This window comes from Oncorhynchus masou, chromosome 20 (genome assembly GCF_036934945.1).
Source record: "Oncorhynchus masou masou isolate Uvic2021 chromosome 20, UVic_Omas_1.1, whole genome shotgun sequence".
In the NCBI taxonomy this organism is placed as follows: domain Eukaryota; kingdom Metazoa; phylum Chordata; class Actinopteri; order Salmoniformes; family Salmonidae; genus Oncorhynchus; species Oncorhynchus masou.
This window is the reverse complement of record NC_088231.1, coordinates 580,956-603,625: the sequence shown is the minus strand read 5'-3', so window position 1 is coordinate 603,625 and position 22,670 is coordinate 580,956. Positions and strand designations below refer to the sequence as shown.

Genomic DNA, 22,670 nt, shown 5'->3' with positions numbered 1-22,670 from the left:
CACAATCAAGTTCAGCATTCACAAGTTTTCAAAGCTCCCCACCAGTAATGCACACACATTCTCTCAAGCAGTTGATGTGACAATGCATCCCAATTGAGCTCTTTTGCCTTGGTTGCTTTTTTGGGCATCGCCATAATCTCAGATTAAATGTGTCTGACGTCAATTGAGGTTTGCTGTAGTGTAAACAAATACTTGTCTATTGTGGTTCTACTCATTTCATTCAGATATTAAGAATATTATTTATTTTCATGCATTGATATCAATTACATTAATTGCATTAACTGCCATTTTTATGAATATCTCTAGGGTATATTGTGTTAATTGATAACAATAGAATATTTTAAATGCTCATCTGACACTCTTAGAATGTGGTCAAACCAAAATCAGACTTGATTTGAAAAACCAACAACATTAAAAAAAAGACAAAACAAAGGACAGAATTGAGAAATAAAAGAGGGGAAACCAAAGTGAAAAGAGAATAACAAGACAAAATAAGAAAACAAGTGACATTATACACCTTCTTATAAAAATAGTGTGATGTTCATTCTGGGTTTTTGTAACCCTTTGTAACATGCCAGTTTCAAAAGTGGTGTATCACAGATCCATGCACTTGAACGACATGTGGATGAAATATAGATCAATCTTTGAATGCTGCATGAGCTATGGAAGTTCTGATAACTCTTCAGGACTCAACCTGGGTGATTATCAGGGAAGGGGCTCGCAACAGTTGAGTTCTGTGTGACTCAGCTGGGGCTCAGTTGGTAGAGCATGGTGCTTGCAATGCCAGGATAGTGGGTTCGAACTGCTGGGGCCACCCATTTGATGTAAGCACGCATGGATGTGAGTCACTTAGGATGAAAGTGTCTAATTAATGGCATATTATTATTATTTATACACACCAGTGGAGGCTCCTCAGGGGAGAAAATTTTAAAGAGTTAAACATTAAAAAATGTATCCTTTTTAGATAAAACTATACCAAATCATTTATTAAAAACACACTATTTTGCAATGAAGGTCCACAGTAGCCTCAACAGCACTCTGAAGGGTAGCACCATGGTGTAGCCGGAGGACAGCTAGTTTTCGTCCTCCACTTTCACTTACTTAGCTAGAAAATGCAGCTAGCTAGTTTAGCCTACTCAAACGTCCGGTTCAAACTGAGAAGGATGCTATGTTACCTAGCTGACTATTCAACACTGGAACTCTTCCAAGTTAAGGTAACCAACGAGGCCCGCAGGTGTAACTGCTTGCTAACTGTACACTGCACCGCATGATTGTAGCGGGTTTACTAAGGCATTCGTTTTAGTAGCTATGTTGACTTGATGTCAGCTAATATGGTGACAACGATGTAGGATGTGTGTAGCAATTAGTGGTTATGCTATGAAGGTTAGGCTTGGAAAGGTTTTTTCACCTGGTCACAGACAGCTGATGTGTTGTGTACTCAAGTCCAGAACCAAAGGGCAAAGGTGAGCGCGTAGATGTGAGAAATAACTATCCAATGATCAAAGGGATCATGCTGTTTGTATGTGGCGGTTATGAAAGCGAACTGTGTCTGCGTGTGATCAGCTGTGTATTCACGCCGCCGATTCTGTTAAATGTATTTTTGTTAAACGGAAGCAAACGTAACAAAACGTGGATAAACATAGCTGAGTTTGTTCAATAGAAACTCTTGTTTGCAACTGTTGGACTAATGGTTACACCCTAGATCAGCTAGATGCAGGCAAGAGTGTGCGAGGCGGTGTTGAATGTGTTGATGTCTGTTACCTTGATTATTCAAATTTCTCTCGACCTGTGCACCTACATTGTAAACTTTCAATCATAGGCTAGGTTGTATCAAACTCATGATGGTTATAGGGAAAATTTGAGTATCATTGTAGAAGCCTAAAGCTATCAATGTTACATTGAGCTGGGTGAATGGAATATGAATGTCATGCAATGTGCTGTAATAGAAATAAGGCCATGCTCATAACAATTTTTTATCGCCCTCCCTCATCTTAAATGGCACCGACCGCCACTGATACACACTGAGCGTAACCAACTTCATATAGCCACACAGAAGACACAGACACCCACACTTCAGATTGACTTTTTATCTGTAGTAAAATATATCAAACAGTGATGACAGGCATTGACAGTACGGTCACAGCCACATGCTCACTGCTCTCAGAATATCTCTATCAGACTGAATGCACAAAGTGATTGCATAGTATAAATGTGTTGTGTTTAGAAAATAACTAAAATACAGTAAGACATAACTGCAGTAAAAGACATCAACCAGTGATGACAGGCTGGTCACAGCCACATGTTCACTGGTTAGGTAGGACACAATATATATTTTAGATAGGAGCAACAGTAATGATACAAGCCCTCAATCTAAAGTGAAATAAATCCATAAATACAGAACACAAGTACAACAATTTTTATATAAAACCTTTTAAGGTAGTAAGAAAATAAACATTCACTTAATAGTTCAATAAAGAAGTCTTTAATTACCAATAAATCACCTGCTAGCAATCGTTAGCGTGACATTACAGTGCACTGACTGACGGTGCTAGTTAGCTCGTTATTAACATGGCTAGCTCCCGAGTGGCGCAGCGGTCTACGGCACTGCATCTCAGTGCTAGAGGCGTCACTACAGATCTGGTTCAATTCCAGGCTGTATCACAACCGGCTGTGCTTGGGAGTCTCATTGGGCGGCGCACAAATGGCCCAACGTCGTTAGGGTTTGGCCAGCGTCATTGTAAATAAGAATTTGTTATTAACTGACTTGCCTAGTTAAATAAAGGTAAAATATATATATATATTGCTAAGCCAGCAAACACGTGGTTAACTTGCCAAAATAGGCTTTAAATACATTAACGGCAACATAAATATATGCATAGTCAGGTTCGCTATTGACCTTGGGATATATGAACCAGTTTTCAAAAGACACTATTTATTGTGTTATACAGTTTGAAACAGTTTTTATGTAGAGGGAGACACAAATCTGCTCTCAGAATATATCTCTATCAGACTGAAGAGCAGGCAGACCAACTTTTCAAATAGGGGAGAAGCACTCAAAACCCACTAGCTGTTCTTTCAAGGAAAAAATACAAAAAAGTCTGAAGACCCCTCGTGTTGCCCACCTTACTACAGTGGCAGTAAATATTTCTATGAATTCGACAACACATAATAAAAAGGAAACTTGATGAATATCACACATTTTTCTGAAGTGAATGGTTTCACCCACTACTCTGCCGCGAACGGTGGTGTTCTTTAATATTTAGTCTATGATCCATTATTGATGTAATTTGTTAAATTCACTTCAGTCAGTGTAGATGAAGGGGAGGAGACAGGTTAAAGAAGGGTTGATAAGCCTAGCGACAATTGAGACACAGATTGTGTGTGTGCCATTCAGAGGGTGAATGGACATAACAAAAGATTTAAGTACCTTTGAGCGGGGTATGGAAGTAGCGGTTCATTTCGAACTGCAACGCTCTGGGTTTTTCACGCTCAACAGTTTCCTGTGTGTATCAAGAATGGTCCACCACCAAAAGGACATCCAGACAACTACTAGCACACATCATAGACCCCACAAGACCCCACAAGATATGTCACCAGAGGTCGGTCTCTTCACATTCCAAGTCCAGAACAGACTACAGTACTACATAGAGGCATGACTACATGGAACTCTATTCCACATCAGGTAACTGATGCAAGAAGTAGAATCCAATTTAAAAACAGATAAAAATACACATTACGGAACAGCAGGAACTGTGAAGAGACTCACACACACACACAGGTACAGACACAGACGTACACTCACAAATGCTAGCATATGCACTCTACACACACGTACATTGTAATATTGTTATATGGTGGTATTATACATTAGGTATTGTAGATATGTAGTGGTGTAATAATGTTTTATTATGTACTGTTTTATATTTTATTTTATGTGTAAGTGCCTTAATGTGTTTGGACCCCAGGAAGAGTAGTTGCTACATTGGTAGCAGCTAATGGGGATCCCTAATAAATACAAATAAATACAACTGTGGGAAGCATTGTAGTCAAAATGAGTCAGCATCCCTGTGGAACGGTTTTGACAACTTGTAGAGTCCATGATCCGACAAATTGAGCCTGTTCGGATGGCAAAAGGGAAGGATGCAACTCAATATTAGGAAGGTGTTCCTAATGTTTGGTATACTACATGTATATATATGTATATATATATACACACACACACACACACACACACACACACACACACACACACACACACACACACACACACACACACACACACACATACACACATACATATATATATGTATGTATATACAGTGCCTTGCGAAAGTATTCGGCCCCCTTGAACTTTGCGACCTTTTGCCACATTTCAGGCTTCAAACATAAAGATATAAAACTGTATTTTTTTGTAAAGAATCAAAAACAAGTGGGACACAATCATGAAGTGGAACGACATTTATTGGATATTTCAAACTTTTTTAACAAATCAAAAACTGAAAAATTGGGCGTGCAAAATTATTCAGCCCCCTTAAGTTAATACTTTGTAGCGCCACCTTTTGCTGCGATTACAGCTGTAAGTCGCTTGGGGTATGTCTATCAGTTTTGCACATCGAGAGACTGAAATTTTTTCCCATTCCTCCTTGCAAAACAGCTCGAGCTCAGTGAGGTTGGATGGAGGGCATTTGTGAACAGCAGTTTTCAGTTCTTTCCACAGATTCTCGATTGGATTCAGGTCTGGACTTTGACTTGGCCATTCTAACACCTGGATATGTTTATTTTTGAACCATTCCATTGTAGATTTTGCTTTATGTTTTGGATCATTGTCTTGTTGGAAGACAAATCTCCGTCCCAGTCTCAGGTCTTTTGCAGACTCCATCAGGTTTTCTTACAGAATGGTCCTGTATTTGGCTCCATCCATCTTCCCATCAATTTTAACCATCTTCCCTGTCCCTGCTGAAGAAAAGCAGGCCCAAACCATGATGCTGCCACCACCATGTTTGACAGTGGGGATGGTGTGTTGTGGTTGATGAGCTGTGTTGCTTTTACGCCAAACATAACGTTTTGCATTGTTGCCAAAAAGTTCAATTTTGGTTTCATCTGACCAGAGCACCTTCTTCCACATGTTTGGTGTGTCTCCCAGGTGGCTTGTGGCAAACTTTAAATGACACTTTTTATGGATATCTTTAAGAAATGGCTTTCTTCTTGCCACTCTTCCATAAAGGCCAGATTTGTGCAATATACGACTGATTGTTGTCCTATGGACAGAGTCTCCCACCTCAGCTGTAGATCTCTGCAGTTTATCCAGAGTGATCATGGGCCTCTTGGCTGCATCTCTGATCAGTCTTCTCCTTGTATGAGCTGAAAGTTTAGAGGGACGGCCAGGTCTTGGTAGATTTGCAGTGGTCTGATACTCCTTCCATTTCAATATTATCGCTTGCACAGTGCTCCTTGGGATGTTTAAAGCTTGGGAAATCTTTTTGTATCCAAATCCGGCTTTAAACTTCTTCACAACAGTATCTCGGACCTGCCTGGTGTGTTCCTTGTTCTTCATGATGCTCTCTGCGCTTTTAACTGACCTCTGAGACTATCACAGTGCAGGTGCATTTATACGGAGACTTGATTACACACAGGTGGATTGTATTTATCATCATTAGTCATTTAGGTCAACATTGGATAATTCAGAGATCCTCACTGAACTTCTGGAGAGAGTTTGCTGCACTGAAAGTAAAAGGGGCTGAATAATTTTGCACGCCCAATTTTTCAGTTTTTGATTTGTTAAAAAAGTTTGAAATATCCAATAAATGTCGTTCCACTTCATGATTGTGTCCCACTTGTTGTTGATTCTTCACAAAAAAATACAGTTTTATATCTTTATGTTTGAAGCCTGAAATGTGGCAAAAGGTCGCAAAGTTCAAGGGGGCCGAATACTTTCGCAAGGCACTGTATATAGTTCAATAAAGCTAAAAAAAAATGTATATATATATATATGTATATATATATATATATACATATATTATAGTATACATATATATATATACATATATATATATACATATATATATATATATACATATATATATATATATATATATATATATATATATATATATATATATATATATATATATATATATATATATATATATATATATATATATATATATATATATATATATATATATATATATATATATATATATATATATATATATATATATATATATATATATATTTTAGCTTTAAAACTAGGCAAGTCAGTTAAGAACAAATTCTTATTTTCAATGACAGCCTAGGAACAGTGGGTTAACTGCCTGTTCAGGAGCAGAACGACAGATTTTTACCTTGTCAGCTTAGGGATTCAATCTTGCAACCTTCCGGTTACTAGTCCAACGCTCTAACCACCTGCCTCACGAAGAACCCGCCTGTTACGCGAATGCAGTAAAAATCCAAGGTAAGTTGCTAGCTAGCATTAAACTTAATCAATCATAATCACTGCGTTGCATATAAATCAGTGCAGTGCGCATTTGTACCTAACCATAAACATCAATGCCTTTCTTAAAATCAATACACAGAAGTAAATATTTTTAAACCTGCATATTTAGCTAAAAGAAATCCAGGTTAGCAGGAAATATTAACCACGTGAAATTGTGTCACTTCTCTTGCGTTCATTGCACGCAGAGTCTATGCAACAGTTTGGGCAGCCTGGCTCATTGCGAACTAATTTGCCAGAATTGTACGTAATTATTTATTTAATTTTACCTTTATTTAACCAGGCAAGTCAGTTAAGAACAAATTCTTATTTTCAATGACGGCCTGGGAACAGTGGGTTAACTGCCTGTTCAGGGGCAGAACGACAGATTTGTACCTTGTCAGCTCGGGGGTTTGAACTCGCAACCTTCCGGTTACTAGTCCAACACTCTAGTCCAACGCTCTAACCACTAGGCTACCCTGCATAACATTGAAGGTTGAGCAATGTAACAGGAATATTTAGACTGATGGATGCCACCCATTAAGATAAAATACGGAACAGGTCCGTATTTCACTGAAAGAATAAATGTTTTGTTTTCGAGATGATAGTTTCACGGATTTGACCATATTAATGACCTAAGGCTCATATTTCTGTGTGTTATTATGATATAATTAAGTCTATGATTTCACAGAGCAGTCTGACTGAGCGATGGTGGGCACCGGCAGGCTCATAAGCATTCATCCAAACAGCACTTTAGTGCATTTTGCCAGCAGCTCTGCTGTTAATGAATTCAAGCCTATCAACTCCCGCGATTAGGCTGGTGTAACGATGTGATGCGAAATGGCTAGCTCGTTCGCGGGGAGCGCGCTAATAGCTTTTCAAACGTCACTCGCTCTGAGACTTGGAGTAGTTGTGCCCCTTGCTCTGCATGGCGAACGTTGGTTGTTGTCGATGTTTTCCTTGTTTGATGCCAGGTAGGAGCGAGGAGAGGAAGCTATACTGTTACACTGGCAATACTAAAGTGCCTATAAGAACATCCAATATATGAAATAGTCTTACAATTCCTACAACCTACATTTTTGGGGGGAATTTTACCCCCTTTTTCATGGTATCCAATTGCTACTATCTTGTCTCATTGCTACAACTCCCGTACGGGCTCGGGAGAGACAAAGGTTGAAAGTCATGCATCCTCCGATACACAACCCAACCTAACCTAACCTAACTGCTTACAGCACGCATCCAACCCAGCCGCACCAATGTGTCGGAGGAAACACCGTGCACCTGGCAACCTTGGTTAGCGTGCACTGCGCCCGGCCCGCCACAGGAGTCGTTGGTGCACGATGAGACAAGGATATCCCTACTGGCCAAACCCTCCCTAACCCGGACGACGCTATGCAATTGTGCGTCGCCCCATGGACCTCCCAGTCGCGGCTGGTTACGACAGAACCTGGGCACGAACCCAGGGTCTCTGGTGGCACATCTGGCGCTGCAGTACAGTACAGTACCAGCTTTCATATGTTCTCATGTTCTGAGCAAGGAACTTAAACGTTAGCTTTCTGACATGGCACATATTGCACTTTTACTTTCTTGTCCAACACTTTGTTTTTGCATTATTTAAACCATATTGAACATATTTCATTATTTATTTGAGGCTAAATTGATTTTATTGATGTATTATATTAAGTTAAAATAAGTGTTCATTCAGTGTGTTCATTCAGTGAGTGCAAGTAACCAAAAGGTTTCATGTTCAAATCCCCAAGCTGACAAGGTACAAATCTGTCGTTCTGCCCCTGAACAGGCACTGTTCCTAGGCCGTCATTGAAATAAAATAAAGCTAAAATTAAAAAATAAAATAAAAGTGCCAAGACTAGGGTGGGCAAATTTGACATTTATCGCAAGGCTTTTTGTGGCAAAACCATTGACAGAATAAAACAAAGAAATTCTGTTTTTTATTTGATCAATTAAACGTTATAGGACAAAGTATATAAGTCATTACACACAGCTTGCTATTCACGAGGCAGTTTGATGGAAACCCACCACTGCTGGTAAATGCACATATCTTTTTGTGGATGGAAACGTAGCTAGTGATGAAAACTGGTAGAACAAAAATATCTTAGCTAAAAAAATATTAGCTACACTTCCATTTACATACCAAAAAGACCCCATCATGTCGAACCAAAAAAATTCTGTCGACATTTATAAATTGTACCGGCATTTCCTGTTGTTTCCATCAGCCCATCGTGACTTTTTTCAAGTGTCAGGTAATTCATCCACATGAAATGGTTGGATGGAAACCTGGTTATTGAGGCTATCACAGGTCCAATGACGAAAACAGGGCAGTTAAGCTTTGCATTCAATAATTTATTCTTGCCTGACAGGACACCAGTTTTACTATTATTCATCTGTCACATTTTACCAAATTTCCTTCATTTTTCTGATGTCATCTAGAATTTACAGCTTCTCGTAAAAGCAAAATAATTAATTTGTACAGTAACAACTGGGTTTTTGCATTGTCATTAATAAGAACATCAACAATGATAACTCTGCTACCTGTGTACAGTCCATGTTTGAAGAATGCAGAGAAGAGAGAGCCATTAGTGCTTCCATCTCTCAAGCTCCTCTCTGCTACCCTTAATACAATCATCCTGAAGAAATCCTACAGAGGTTAGTCAGTGATGTCAGCATCTGGGATGGCCAGAATGAGGGTGATTATTTTTTATCCTCGTTCAAGTATATGAATGTGGAGCGAGACAACGAGATGAGTAGCTCAAACTGTCACACAAATCCTTCATTGATATACTGTATACTGAATATTTGAATGAACGTTCGAGTTGCACGTAACTGTAATTAGGATTTGGCCCGAAGTGAGTGAGTGAGTGAGTGAGTGAGTGAGTGAGTGAGTGAGTGAGTGAGTGAGTGAGTGAGTGAGTGAGTGAGAGAAAGAGAGATATACAGTACCAGTTCCAAAGGCTTAAGAGGCATCATCTTAGTGGCTGACTGATTTTCTACAACTCAAACAGCTGACTGGAGGCAGGGAACAAGGGCTTACTCATGCGCAGCCTCCTCTCTCTCCTCTATACGTATTACTACATAGAGGGCTGGCTAACACCGCAGCACTACCGTGGCCTGATTTCTCTACCCACGCCTCAACTGCAGCTGGGGCCCAGGTCCACATGGTCCTAGCCAAGAATTGAGCCAGAAATAACATTTAGCCTTCAGATGCTTTTGGGGAACCAGGCCCAGCTCTACTTCACAAAGACAAACAAATTTTAGAATCTGTTTGCTAGATTTCAAGCACATCTGCTTCTGCAGTGCATTCAGAAAATATGCATACCCCTTGACTTAGTCAAAATTGAATTGTGTTACAGCCTGAATTCAAAATTGATTAAATACACTTTAGAAATATTTGCATATGTATGAAAAAAATGTATACAGAAACATCTCATTAACATGTTAGATTCAATACATGTTAGATTCACCTTTGACAGCGATTACAGCTGTGAGTCTTTCTGGGTAGGTCTAAGAGCTTTGCACACCTGGATTGTACAATATTTGCAGATTATAATTTACAAAATTCTACAAGATGTGTTAAATTGGTTATTGATCATTGCTATAGACAGCCATTTTCAAGTCTTGCCATTTAAGTCAAAACTGTAACTAGGCCACTCAGGAGCATTCAATGTCGTCATCTTGGTAAGCAACTTCAGTGTATATTTGGCCTTGTGTTTTAGGTTATTGTTCTGCTGAAAGGTGAATTTGTTCTTCCAGTGTGTGCTGGAAAGCAGAATGAACCAGGTTTTCCTTTAGGATTTTGCCTGTTCTTAGCTCTATTACATTTATTTTTTATCCTAAAGAACTACCCTAATCCCTGCCAATGACAAACATACCCATAACATGATGCAGCCACCACCATGCTTGAAAAATGAAGTGGTACTCAGTGATGTGTTATGTTAGATTTGCCCCAAACATAACGCTTTGTATTCAGAGCATAAAGTTCCTTTCTTAGCAATTGTTATAGCCATTTAACTTAAATGCCTTATTGCAAACAGAATGCATGTTCTTTTCACTCTGTCATTTAGATTAGTATTGTGGAGTAACTACAATGTTGTTGATCCATCCTCAGTTTTCTCCATTAAACTCTAACTGTTCTAAAGTCACCATTAGCCTCATTGTGAAATCCCTGAATGGTTTCCTTCCTCTCTGGCAACTGAGTGACTGGGTGTATATTGATACACCATCAAAAGTGTAATTAATAACTTCATTGAATATCCATTTGAGCACAATGTCTGTTTTTTTACCCATTTTACCCTTTTTTGTGAGGCATTGGAAAAGCTTCATGGTCTTTGTGGTTGAATCTGTGTTCGAAATTCACTGGTTGACTGAGGGACCTTACATATAATTGTATGTGTGGGGTACAGATATGAGGTAGGCATTCAAAAAAATCTTTTCAAACACTTATTATTGCACACAGAGTAAGTTCATGCAACTTAATGTGTGACATGTTACACAGGGCCCCCCCAGGGGAGTGTCCTCAGCCCTCTGCTGTACTCCCTGTTCACCCACAACTGCGTGGCTTTGCACGACACCAACTCCATCATCAAGTTTGCTGATGACACCACGGTTGTAGGCCTGATAACCAACAACCACAAGTCAGCCTATAAGGAAGTGGTAAATGAACTGGCATTGTGGTGCCAGGACAACAACCTCTCCCTCAACAACATAAAAAAGGAGTTGATTGTTGACCTCAGGAAGCAGCGACCATGGGCCGATCCCCATCAACGAGACTGCAGTAGATAGAGTCATCAGTTTTAAGTTCCTCTGTGTCCACATCACAGAGGACTTGACATGGACCAACACCACCACTCTTGTCAAGAGGGCGCAACAGTGCCTCTACTTCCTAAGTGGGCTGAATAAATTTGGCATGCCACTCCCGGTTCTCTCCAAATACTACCACTGCACCATTGAGAGCATCCTGAACGGTTGCATCATGTTCTGGTACGGGAATTGCTTTGTCTACGACTGCAAGGCCCTCCAGCAGGTGGTGAAGACGTCCAAGTACATCAGTGGGACCGTGCTTCCACCCATCCAGGACATCTACTCAAAGCGGTGCCTGAGAAAGTCATGCAGCATCGAGGACCCCACACACTCCAGCTATGAGCTGTTTACTCCCTTAACGTCGGGTAAACGGTATCGGAGCATGAGGTCTGACACCAACAAGCTCCGAGACAGTTTCTATCTACAAGCCATCAGACTGCTGAACACTTGAACTGGACTGACCACCTGCACTAACTCGCCGCACCTTAGCACACACGCACTCACCCACCCACCCACACAGACACATTCATGTTATACACACACATCACAACTGCTGCTACCAGACTCGTATTATTATTGCTAAATACTGCAAACTTTTAGCACTTGTCCCCCAATCCCCAAAACCTGTGTAAATATTGTACTATAAATTGTGCCTTCCTGTACTATACTTCTGCTAAAATACTGAGCCATTTACTTTACGTTTGTATTCTTATCTTTTATTATTGTTTTTGCATTGACGAGAAAGAACCTGCTAGTAAGCATTCCGTTGGACGGTGAATACCATGCGCATCCTGTACATAAGACTAATAGAGTGGGTGAAAATTATGGGATCAATATCAAGCCAAATGTATTCGCAAATGTGAATCACCAATCCAAATAATACATCACTTTCCACAAATGTAAATCACTTTGATCCCATAGAAAATGGGACTAGTAAAGTTCTTATTTCCTCTATGATTTTGTGTACTTTTCAAATTCTGAATCAGCTAACAATCAGTTGATGGGTGGAGAAACCCTGTCAAAGTTATGATTCTCTAAAAATGTAAGTGAATTTCTGTGAGTAAAGGCTGATTATCATGTGTCACTTATTAAAATTCATCCTGTTACATGTCATTAATTATTCAAGTACTATCCAATGAGATTCAAAGTTGATCCCTACAAATGACTTATTTTCACCAACCTAATTGCTGGTTTGGCTGTCTTTTTCTACAGACCACCCATCTACACACCCATCAAGTGAGTACAGACTGACGCAGGACGTCCATGTAAATTGATAAATGGTTGAAATTAAGTTGGTCCACCCTGGCCTTTATTGGGCCGTTGATTTTTGGGCTGGCCTTGATTTGGACCAAAAATAGTTATCAATGCTTGGTCCACTTAGTCCCAAATGGACTGGCCTTGATTTGACCCATTGAACATGATTACTGCCAGTTCAGAAGCTTTTAAAATGATAACAGAAGTGCAATAATACATTTTCCATACGTTATTCTATCTAAAGTTGAATGTATTTCAAGGCCTACCATCAAACTCAGTGCCTCTACGCTTGACATCATGGGAAAATCAAAAGAAACCAGCCAAGACCTCAGAAGAAAATGGTAGACCTTCACAAGTTTGGTTCATCCTTGGGAGCAATTTCCAAACGCCTGAAGGTATCACATTCATCTGTACAAACAATAGTATAAACACCATGGGACCACGCATGGGGACAAAGATCATACTTTTTGGATAAATGTCCTCTGGTTTGATGAAACAAAAATATAACTATTTGGCCATAATGACCATTGTTATGTTTGGAGGAAAAAGGGAGAGGCTTGCAAGCTGAAGAACACCATTCCCAACCGTGAAGAACGGGGGTGGCAGCATCATGTTATGGGGTGCTTTGCTGCAGGAGGGACTGGTGCACTTCACAAAACAGATGCCATCATGAGGAGGAAAATTATGTGAATATATTGAAGCAACATCTCAAGACATCAGTCACAAAGTTAAAGCTTGGTCACAAATGGGTCTTCCAAATGGGACAATGACCCCAAGCATACTTTCAAAGTTGTGGCAAAATGGCTTAAGGACAACAACGTCAAGGTATTAGAGTGGCCATCAGAAAGCCCTGACCTCAATCCTATAGAAAATTTGTGGGCAGAACAGAAACAGCGTGTGTGGGCAAGGAGGCCTACAAACCTGACTCAAGTTACACCAGCTCTGTCAGGAGGAATGGGCCAAAATTCAGCCAACTTATTGTGTGAATCTTGTGGAAGTCTACCTGAAATCTTTGACCCAAGTTAAACAATCTAAAGACAATTCTACCAAATACTAAATGAGTGTATGTAACTTCTGACCAACTGGGAATGTGATGAAAGAAATAAAATATAAAATAAATCCTTCTCTACTATTATTCGGATATTTCACATTCTTAAAATAAAAGTGGTGATGCTAACTGACCTAAGACAGGGAATTTTTACTAGGATTAAATGCCAGGAATTGTGGAAAAACCGAGTTTAAATGAATTTGGCTAAGGTGTATGTAAACTTCCGACTTCAACTGTATTTTAAACTATTTCACATATAACTGAAAATGAACGTGGCTTAAATGTCAGACAAAGATGCCTTTTTATTGTATTGTCAACTATATTTTGCTTAGTGGACAGGAACCACCAGGAACTTCTTTCAATAATTTAGAAATGCATCCTTCCTTTCTTGTTTTCTGGAGGTACACACACAAGTAGCTGTAAGCAAGGTACCATCCTATTACTTTCACAGATCCAACCAATTCACGTCTGTGATTACTTCAAGGAAGGTAAGAACGAAGCATTCATATAGGGTACAGTTGTAATCGATCCAGAGCATCCCAAATGTGCTCAATGGGTGACATGTCTGGTGAGTATACTGTACAGACCATGGAAAAAGTGGGACATTTTCAGCTTCCAGGTCATGCTGAAACATGAGGTGATGGCGGCGGATGAATGGCACGACAATGGGCTTCATGATCTTGTTACGGTATCTCTGTGCATTCAACTTGACATCAATAAAATGCTATTGTATTCATTGTTTATAGTTTATGCCTGCCCATACCATAATCCCACAGCAACACAGGGCACTCTGTTCGCAATGTTGACATCAGCAAACTTCTTGCCCACACGATGCCATACATGCTGTCTGCCATCTCCCCAGTACAGTTGAAACCGGGATTCGTCCGTGAAGAACACACTTCTCCAGCATGCCAGTGGCCATCGAAGGTGAGCATTTTCCCACTGAAGTCGATTACAACGCCAAACTGCAGTCAGGTCAAGACCCTGGTGAGGATGATGAGCATGCAGATGAGCTTCCCTGCAGAAATTATTTGGTTGTGCAAACCCACAGTTTCATCAGTTGTCCAGGTGGCTGGTCTCAGACAATCCTGTAGATGAAGAAGCCGGATGTGGAGTTCTTGGGCTGGCATGGTTACATGTGGTCTGCGGTTGTGGGGCTGGTTGGACATACTGCCAAATTCTCTTAAACAACCTTGGATTCAGATTATGGTAGAGAAATTAGCATTCTGGCAAAAGCTCTGGTGGACATTCATGCACTCAGCATGCGTCCTCAAAACTTGAAACATCTGTGGTATTGTGACAAAACTGCATATTTGTCCCCAGCACAAGGTTCACCTGTGTAACGATCACGCTGTTTAATCAGCTTCTTGATATTCCACACCTGTCAGGTGGATGGATTATCTTGGCAAAGGAGAAATGGTCACTAACAGGGATGTAAACAAATTTGTGCACAACATATGAAAGAAATTAGCTTTTTGGAACATTTCTGTGATCTTTTACTTCAGCTCATGAAACATGGGAGCAACACTTTACATGTTGCGTTTATATTTTTGTTCAGTACAGGTTGCTGATGTTGGCTAATAAATTAGCTAGCTTGTCAAGCAGTCAAGCAAGGAGATCATGTAGCTAGTTAGTCTCATGAAACATCACAATTTAAACAAGTCACGCCAATGAAAGTCAAACTCCAAGGTTAGAATGTTTTTATATTTCATGCCAAAAACATCTATATAATGAATTATATTGCACAACAATTATTTGGTTTTAAATTATTTTGAGATGACTTCTACATTAAATTGAAAATATGCTAAACGGGAGAGATTATTTTCATCCGAAAATGTTTGTTTTTTTAGATTGGCTGTTTAAACAGAAGCAATGTGAAATATCCCTTTAAGACGTACCATGGTGTCATTAAAAACATAGACCATGAACTACATTATTGATTATACCCCATTTCACAGTCCTATCTGACACTTCACACAACAGTACCAGATGGACAAGCATCTCACAGAAATGTGCATGCTATATGGATATGCAGATCACTCACACCTCAACCCATGATTCAAGGGGAAAGAAAAATCTGTGATGGGAGGGTTTCAAAGCTGTAGCTCCAACAACATCCCATTTCTTACTATTTTAGCCCTTGGTTGTACTAAAATCCTAATATTACCGTTTTAATTCATAAATAACCAAACCGCAGTGATGCAATATCCTTGCCTGGGACCATTCAATTCCAATATTGTCTTTACCCTTTTACTATGTCACTTAAACTTTTTTATTTTTTATTTCACAAGCATTACAGAACACAGACACTCACAAACTCAACCCTTTGTCATCACATATTCCATATCCATAGAAACCCAATAGTAGCCTTGGAAAAAATGTGATCTTGGAAGAAACCAAGACCTTACTAATCCTCACGTACAACTTCACACATGCTTGCCAACATCTGACAAGATGTTGAATTAGGGATGGTAGTGGTTGTGGTGGGGGGTGCTGTCAGACTCACCTGACATTTGGTAGCCCCGGGGGGGACCTGGTGAGATGTGGGGTGGAGGAGGGGGAGTGTGGTGGTGTTTCTGCTGGAGACGGAAGTCCTTCTCGCTCCGGGAGCGGGTGCGCTCCGGCAGCCGCTCGGACAGGTCCGAACTGGGCCAGGCCCGCCGCAAATTAGTGCTGCGGGTCTTTTTCATAGCGACCCCTGGGGCAAGCGGCTTGCCACGGGGCTACTACTGTGTTCGGGGGGAGGCCGACCAGAGGCTTAGTGCCTCCCCCACACCAGGCTGCATCACATCCGGCCGTGATTGGGAGTCCCATAGGGCGACGCACAATTGGCCCAGCGTCGCCCGGATTTGGCCGGGGTAGGCCGTCATTGTAAATAAGAATTTGTTCTTAACGGACTTGCCTAGTTAAATAAACCTTAAATTAAAAATAAATTAAAAAATCATCATGGATGCCCGGTGCAAGGGATCAGGCGAGAGACATGACGGAGGACCAGCGTGCACGCTTGCATACACACACACGCACGTTTTCTCATTCACAGGCAAACTACTACAGCCGCCCCTCAATCCAGACTGCGGTGGATTGGCATCTGCTGCGTTTTCCCAGGCTGATCCATTGCGGCGGAGGCGGTGCTGGTTGCGCGAGGCATCACCCTTTTTTTATGTCAGCGATCAGTCCAAACCACCATTTGTAGCATCCCTGTTCGCATGCGTCGGGAGGCACATTACGTAGCCGCTATGCTGCGGGAGGGGAGGGGTGGCAGGGGTAAGGATGAAGGAAATGGGGCATGGGAGGCAAGGAGAGAGGATGGCGAGGAGAGATGGAGGTGTGGGAAAGGAAGGTTGGAGGGGGGTTGATTCAGGTGAATGGAGTTGTTTTGTGGAGGAGGGGGAAGAGAGGGGTAGAGAATCGGCAGTTTAGCTGTCGAGGCTCTTCTCCTCAATAGCTCAATTCACCATGGGAACTATAGGGCTCGCTCGGCCGAGCCCCGGAAAACAAAAGAGCCCCCCCTTTGAGGAAAAAATGAGAAAGAATAGCGCCCTTTACCCCGACCTCCACAGAAAAACTCTATAGATTGCAGAGTGTAGCGGAGGCCAAATCCACCGCGCAAGACCCGCTCGTCCTCGACGACACCACACCACACCGAGAAAGGGTGGGGAGAAAAAAAAAGATGGAGCGCATAGAAATAAAACAAATCCCAGAATAGATATCCTCCTCCTCTCTCGTGAAAATCCAATACGAGAATCCAATCCTAAAAGGCTCGTTGGAGCATCCATTCATTCAACCGACAGGGCTATACAGCTAACTCCAGTCAACGGCCAATGTCTTTCAACGGTAACCACCGCAGCTGCCACTGCTCCCAGAACCTCAAGAAAGGGTGTGTGTGTGCGTGCCTGCCCACTGTGCGAGATTCTGCGTGAGCATGCGTGTGTCTGTGTCTGGGTGACTGAGACAAGGGGAGGGGTAGGGGGAGCGAGTGAGAGAGAGAGAGACCGAGGACACAAGTATAGTGGAGAAGAAAGAAAATAACATCCACACACACAAAAATGCAGCAGCCACATGTGTCCTGCAAGCAATTTATTAAGGTACTAATGATGAGAGCCTCTGGCTGAGGTTTTTTTTTAACCACCCCCCTCACTCTTGCTCTCCATCCCTCTCTAAACTCTCTCTCTCTCAGCTGTGCAGTGCCACTGCAGGAAAGGGGGCAGGATAAGCATGAGACCATCTCCTTCGCTACCCTCTTGAGACATGTCCCATGCTAATTGTGGAACTGTCCTGCATTACATGCAACTGAACAACCCCCAAAGCTTGGCTCCGCCCCCAGCTTCTGGCCCAGCCTATGAAAGCTCTGCTGTTAGATGAAATTGTTCAAATGATTAGCCCCTCTATATAACCACTGTATAACAATGAATGATATTAAATAATACAACAGAAACACCATCAAGGATTTGCTTCATCAATATTATTTTCATTTAACTAGGCAAGTCAGTTAAAAACAAACTCTTATTTTACAATGACAGCCTACCCATTTACATTTACATTTAAGTCATTTAGCAGACGCTCTTATCCAGAGCGACTTACAAGTTAATTTTTTACCTTTATTTAACCAGGCAAGTCAGTTAAGAACACATTCTTATTTTTTCAATGACAGCCTGGGAACAGTGGGTTAACTGCCTGTTCAGGGGCAGAACGACAGATTTGTACCTTGTCGGCTCGGGGGTTTGAACTCACAACCTTCCGGTTACTAGTCCAACGCTCTAACCACTAGGCTACCCCAGCCAAACCCAGACTACGCTGGGCCAATTGTACACCACCGTATGGGACAGCTGGTTGTGATACAGCCTGGAATCGAACCAGGGTCTATAGTGATGCCGCTATCACTGAGATGGCGTACAATTTTTAAATGGTCTCCTGAGTGGTGCAGTGGTCTAAGACACAGCATCTCAATGCTAAGAGGAGTCACTGCAGTGCCTGGTTCAAATCCAGGCTACATCACATCTGGCTGTGATTGGGAGTCCCATAGGGCGGTGCATAATTGGCCCAGCGTTGTTGGGGTAGGCCATTATTGTAAATAATAATTTGTTCTTAACTGACTTTCCTAGTTAAATAAAAATATATTTTGAACAACAGGGATTCTTCCTTGAAATGTCATACTTCGGACTTCTTTCCCTTATTCCCACTTGTGAGTGATACCACTAAAGACAACTTAAAGGTGTCCCATCACGATCATAGAGTAAGACCCCATCTACATTTATGTAGCCTACAGAAGCCAATTTTTGTATTTAATAAATGTTGTATTTCACAACAATGTTTGGTAGATCAGTCAGTCCTTAGCTCTGAGGTTTGTATCTTTGAGATTCTACTGTAGATTAAATCATCATAGACCAAAAGGCAAGGATTTAAAGTGTTACTTAAAGTCAGGAGTTCCCCTGAAGTCTACATGAGTTTTCCAGATGTAATACAATTTCAGGCATGATGATATGCAGCTTCACCCAACCCACAGACACCATACACACTCAGGCTGAACAACTGATGTACAACTTACTTGATGCAAAGGTTTTGATACAACTGATATTGTTGTGATACAATGGAGAGTTTGTCTGCACACAAAATGTTTACACAACAATTGTGCTGTGTCTCCACAACACTTGTGTAATTAGTTTTATGCAGAAAAACTCTGTTGTATCACAACAGTTGCGCCACATGTGTTGGACATCAGTTGTACAACTTGAGTATGTACAGAGCCAAAGGTGTTTAATCCTTTCCCCTCAAAATTGTCTTTTTTTTGTAATTCAAGGACGTTAATAATTAATATGGGCCATGGCAGAGACAAATTAATGAGATCAGAGAGGCTTCTACACACACACACACACACCTAATTAGATTAAACTTTTTGGGGGGCGAATTCAATGAAACTTTGCTATTATCAGGCATCATCCTCCATGAGTCATGACGTGATGTCACGAGCGTCGTAAATAAATTCGGACCAAAGTGCAGCTTGAAATCGGTTTGACATCTTTTTATTAAAGTGAACCAAACAAAAACACGACCAGTTACGTTCATGCCGTGCTCACTCACAGGCAACTATACAGAAACAAGATCCCACAAAACACAGTGTGGAAATGGCTGCCTAAATATGATCCCCAATCAGAGACAATGATAAACAGCTGCCTCTGATTGGGAAACATACCAGGCCAACATAGAAAAAACAACCTAGATTACCAACCCTAGTCACACCCCGACCCAACATAGAGAATAAAAAGGCTCTCTATGGTCAGGGCGTGACACGTGAACTCTTGGCTATTCTTGACTACTTCTGCACCATGGAGTACATTTAATCACAGTTGAAAAACCAATATTATGTTATTTATACAACAAACAAAGAAATTAACATACTCAAAATTACATGCATGAATTTGGTTGTAACTGTCTAAATGTCAGGGGCACATAAGGCATTCAGACGTTTTTATCTCAATATCAAATCATTTCTGGGTAACAATTAAGTTCCTTACAGTAATATTTTTCCATTAAAATGGTAAAAAAAATAAACAAAAAAACACAAAAAAACAATTTCTCAGGCAAGAATTTAGCTTGGTACTGTCTAGGAGTGATCCTTATAGTGAGTGACCAACTTTGAGGGGCCAAATTGGAGGGACATGTAACCTGAAAACTAGCTGTTATTGGCAGATATATTTGGAAATCTTTTTGTAGTTGGTCTATTAACTTTCGCCGCCTGGTAATGCCACTAGGCAGGCCATAACTCCACCCATGCAAAGTCTGTTGTAGATTGTATTTTCAACCAGCAACTATCAGGAAATAACACTGATCAAATGTTCCACACTTGTGCAGTGTTAGTTTCAGGAAATCTGAATTTTAACTGCATTGGGCCTTTAATGTAGATTCAGCAAGATGACATAACTTTTCCTTTCTACTATGTTAAATCCCATCTAGGGACCGATGGGACTTAAATTAGTGCACATTAAAGCATGATGGTGCAATGCATCTGAATGTTAATGATTCAATGTGTTAATGTTTTAATTGTATCTGTCCCTTAACCAAAATATATTGTTATTATTATAAATAACAAGACCATATCTGTCCGAAACAGATATCAACAGTAACCAAATCTGCCAAGCTTTCCGTATTTGGCTCTTGCCAATTTGCATCCTCCCGCATATCCACAGCATAGGATACGCTCAAAGGAAAAAAGCTGAATCTTTAGCAACTATGCTTATTCTGTGGGTAAGTAAAGTAAACCATATTTAGGCTAGTAATACAGTAAATAAAAGGCACACTATACTATATTTATCTTGTGCCCCCAAATATAAACACACTTTTGGATATCAAATAAAATTTTATTTGTCACATGCGCCAAATACAACAGGTGTAGTAGTCCTTACAGAAAAATGCTTACTTACAAGCCCTTAAGAAAAATACCTTAAAAATGTAAGAAATAAAAGTAACAAATACTTAAAGAGCAGCAGTAAAATAACAATAGCGCGGATATATACAGGGGGTACTGGTACAGAGTCAATGTGCGGGGACTCCGGTTAGTCGAGGTAATATGTACATGTAGGTAGAATTATTAACGTGACTATGCATAGATAATAACAAAGAGTAGCAGCAGCATATAAAGAGGGGGGGCAATGCAAATATTCTGGGGTAGCCATTTGATAAGCTGTTCAGGAGTCTTATGGCTTGGGGGTAGAAGCTGTTTGGAAGCCTCTTGGACCTAGACTGGGCTCTCCGGTGCCGCTTGCCATTCGGGAGCAGAGAGAACAGTCTATGACTAAGGTGGCTGGAGACTTTGACAATTTTTATGGCCTTCCTCTGACACCGCCTGGTATAGAGGTCCTGGATGGCAGGAAACTTGGCCCCAGTGATGTACTGGGCAGTACACACAACCCTCTGTAGTGCCTTGTGGTCGGAGGCCGAGCAGTTGCCATACCAGGCAGTGAAGCAACCCATCAGATGCTCTCGATGGTGCAGCTGTATAACTTTGAGGATCTGAGGACCCATGCCAAATCTTTTTAGTCTCCTGAGAGGGAATAGGCGTTGTCGTGCCCTCTTCATGACTGTCTTGGTGTGCTTGGCCCATGTTGGTTTGTTGGTGATGCGGACGCAAAGGAACTTGAAGCTCTCAATCTGCTCCACTACAGCCCCGTCGATGAGAATGGGGGTGTACTCGGCCCTCTTTTTCCTGTAGTCCACAATCATCTCCTTTGTCTTGATCACGTTGAGGGAGAGGTTGTTGTCCTTGCGCCACACAGCCAGGTCTTTGACCTCCTCCCTATAGGCTGTCTCGTCATTGTCGGTGATCAGACCTACCAGTGTTGTGTCATCGGCAAACTTTATGAGGGTGTTAGAGTCGTGCCTGGCCGTGCAGTCATGAGTGAGCAGGGAGTACAGGAGTTTGAGTTTATTTTTATTTTTACAGGGACAGCGCACATTAATCAACGTTTCAGTAAAAGTGCCGGTTTTAGCCAGCCGGCTAATTTTCAAACGCAGTCCCTGGGCAGGTCATTAAAAACAATTACAATATAGACAATAGCAACATAGAACAAGCAAGACATAGCAACATAGGACAAGCAAGACGTAGCATACAGACAGAGCAACATAGAGCAAAAAGCAGCAAGACAAAATTCATAAAAGCAACAAAGTGTTTCCACACCTCACAAGCTACAGACGACAGACAACATGGAAAGCGGCAACACACAGCTAGGGACCATGTTCACAAATCTGATTGACCTTTAGCCATGTCTTCAAGCATTTTGTGAAAGTGTGATATGTGGTGCAGTTATGTGTGTCTGATGGCAGTGTATTCCAGACATGGGAAGCTCTCACAGAGAATGCAGATTTACTAAAGGTGCTTTTCCTTAGGGGAACTATACAGTCACCTCTCATGGCAGACCTTGTGGATCTGCTGCCATATGTCTGGGTTTTCTGTTTAACAAAAATATTGAGTGGAGGGGGAGCCAGGCCATTAAGGATCTTGAATACAAGACATGCGTCGGTGTATTGCACAAGATTTTCCCAACTCAAGAGCTCATGCTTTCCAAGGATGTGACAATGATGATGGCT

At 41.2% G+C, this 22,670-nt stretch overlaps 1 protein-coding gene across 1 annotated transcript in view; it reads right to left on the bottom strand.

The window, feature by feature from the left end:
- LOC135506652 (storkhead-box protein 2-like) overlaps positions 1 to 17,486 on the bottom strand; it is a 49,102-nt gene extending 31,616 nt beyond the window's left edge. Inside the window, exon 1 of the mRNA XM_064925971.1 lies at positions 16,096 to 17,486. Within this exon, the coding sequence (XP_064782043.1) occupies positions 16,096 to 16,279 (184 nt within the window). The 5' untranslated portion in view covers positions 16,280 to 17,486. The remainder of the gene's footprint in view (positions 1 to 16,095) is intronic.
- Between the last annotated feature and the right edge of the window lie 5,184 nt (positions 17,487 to 22,670).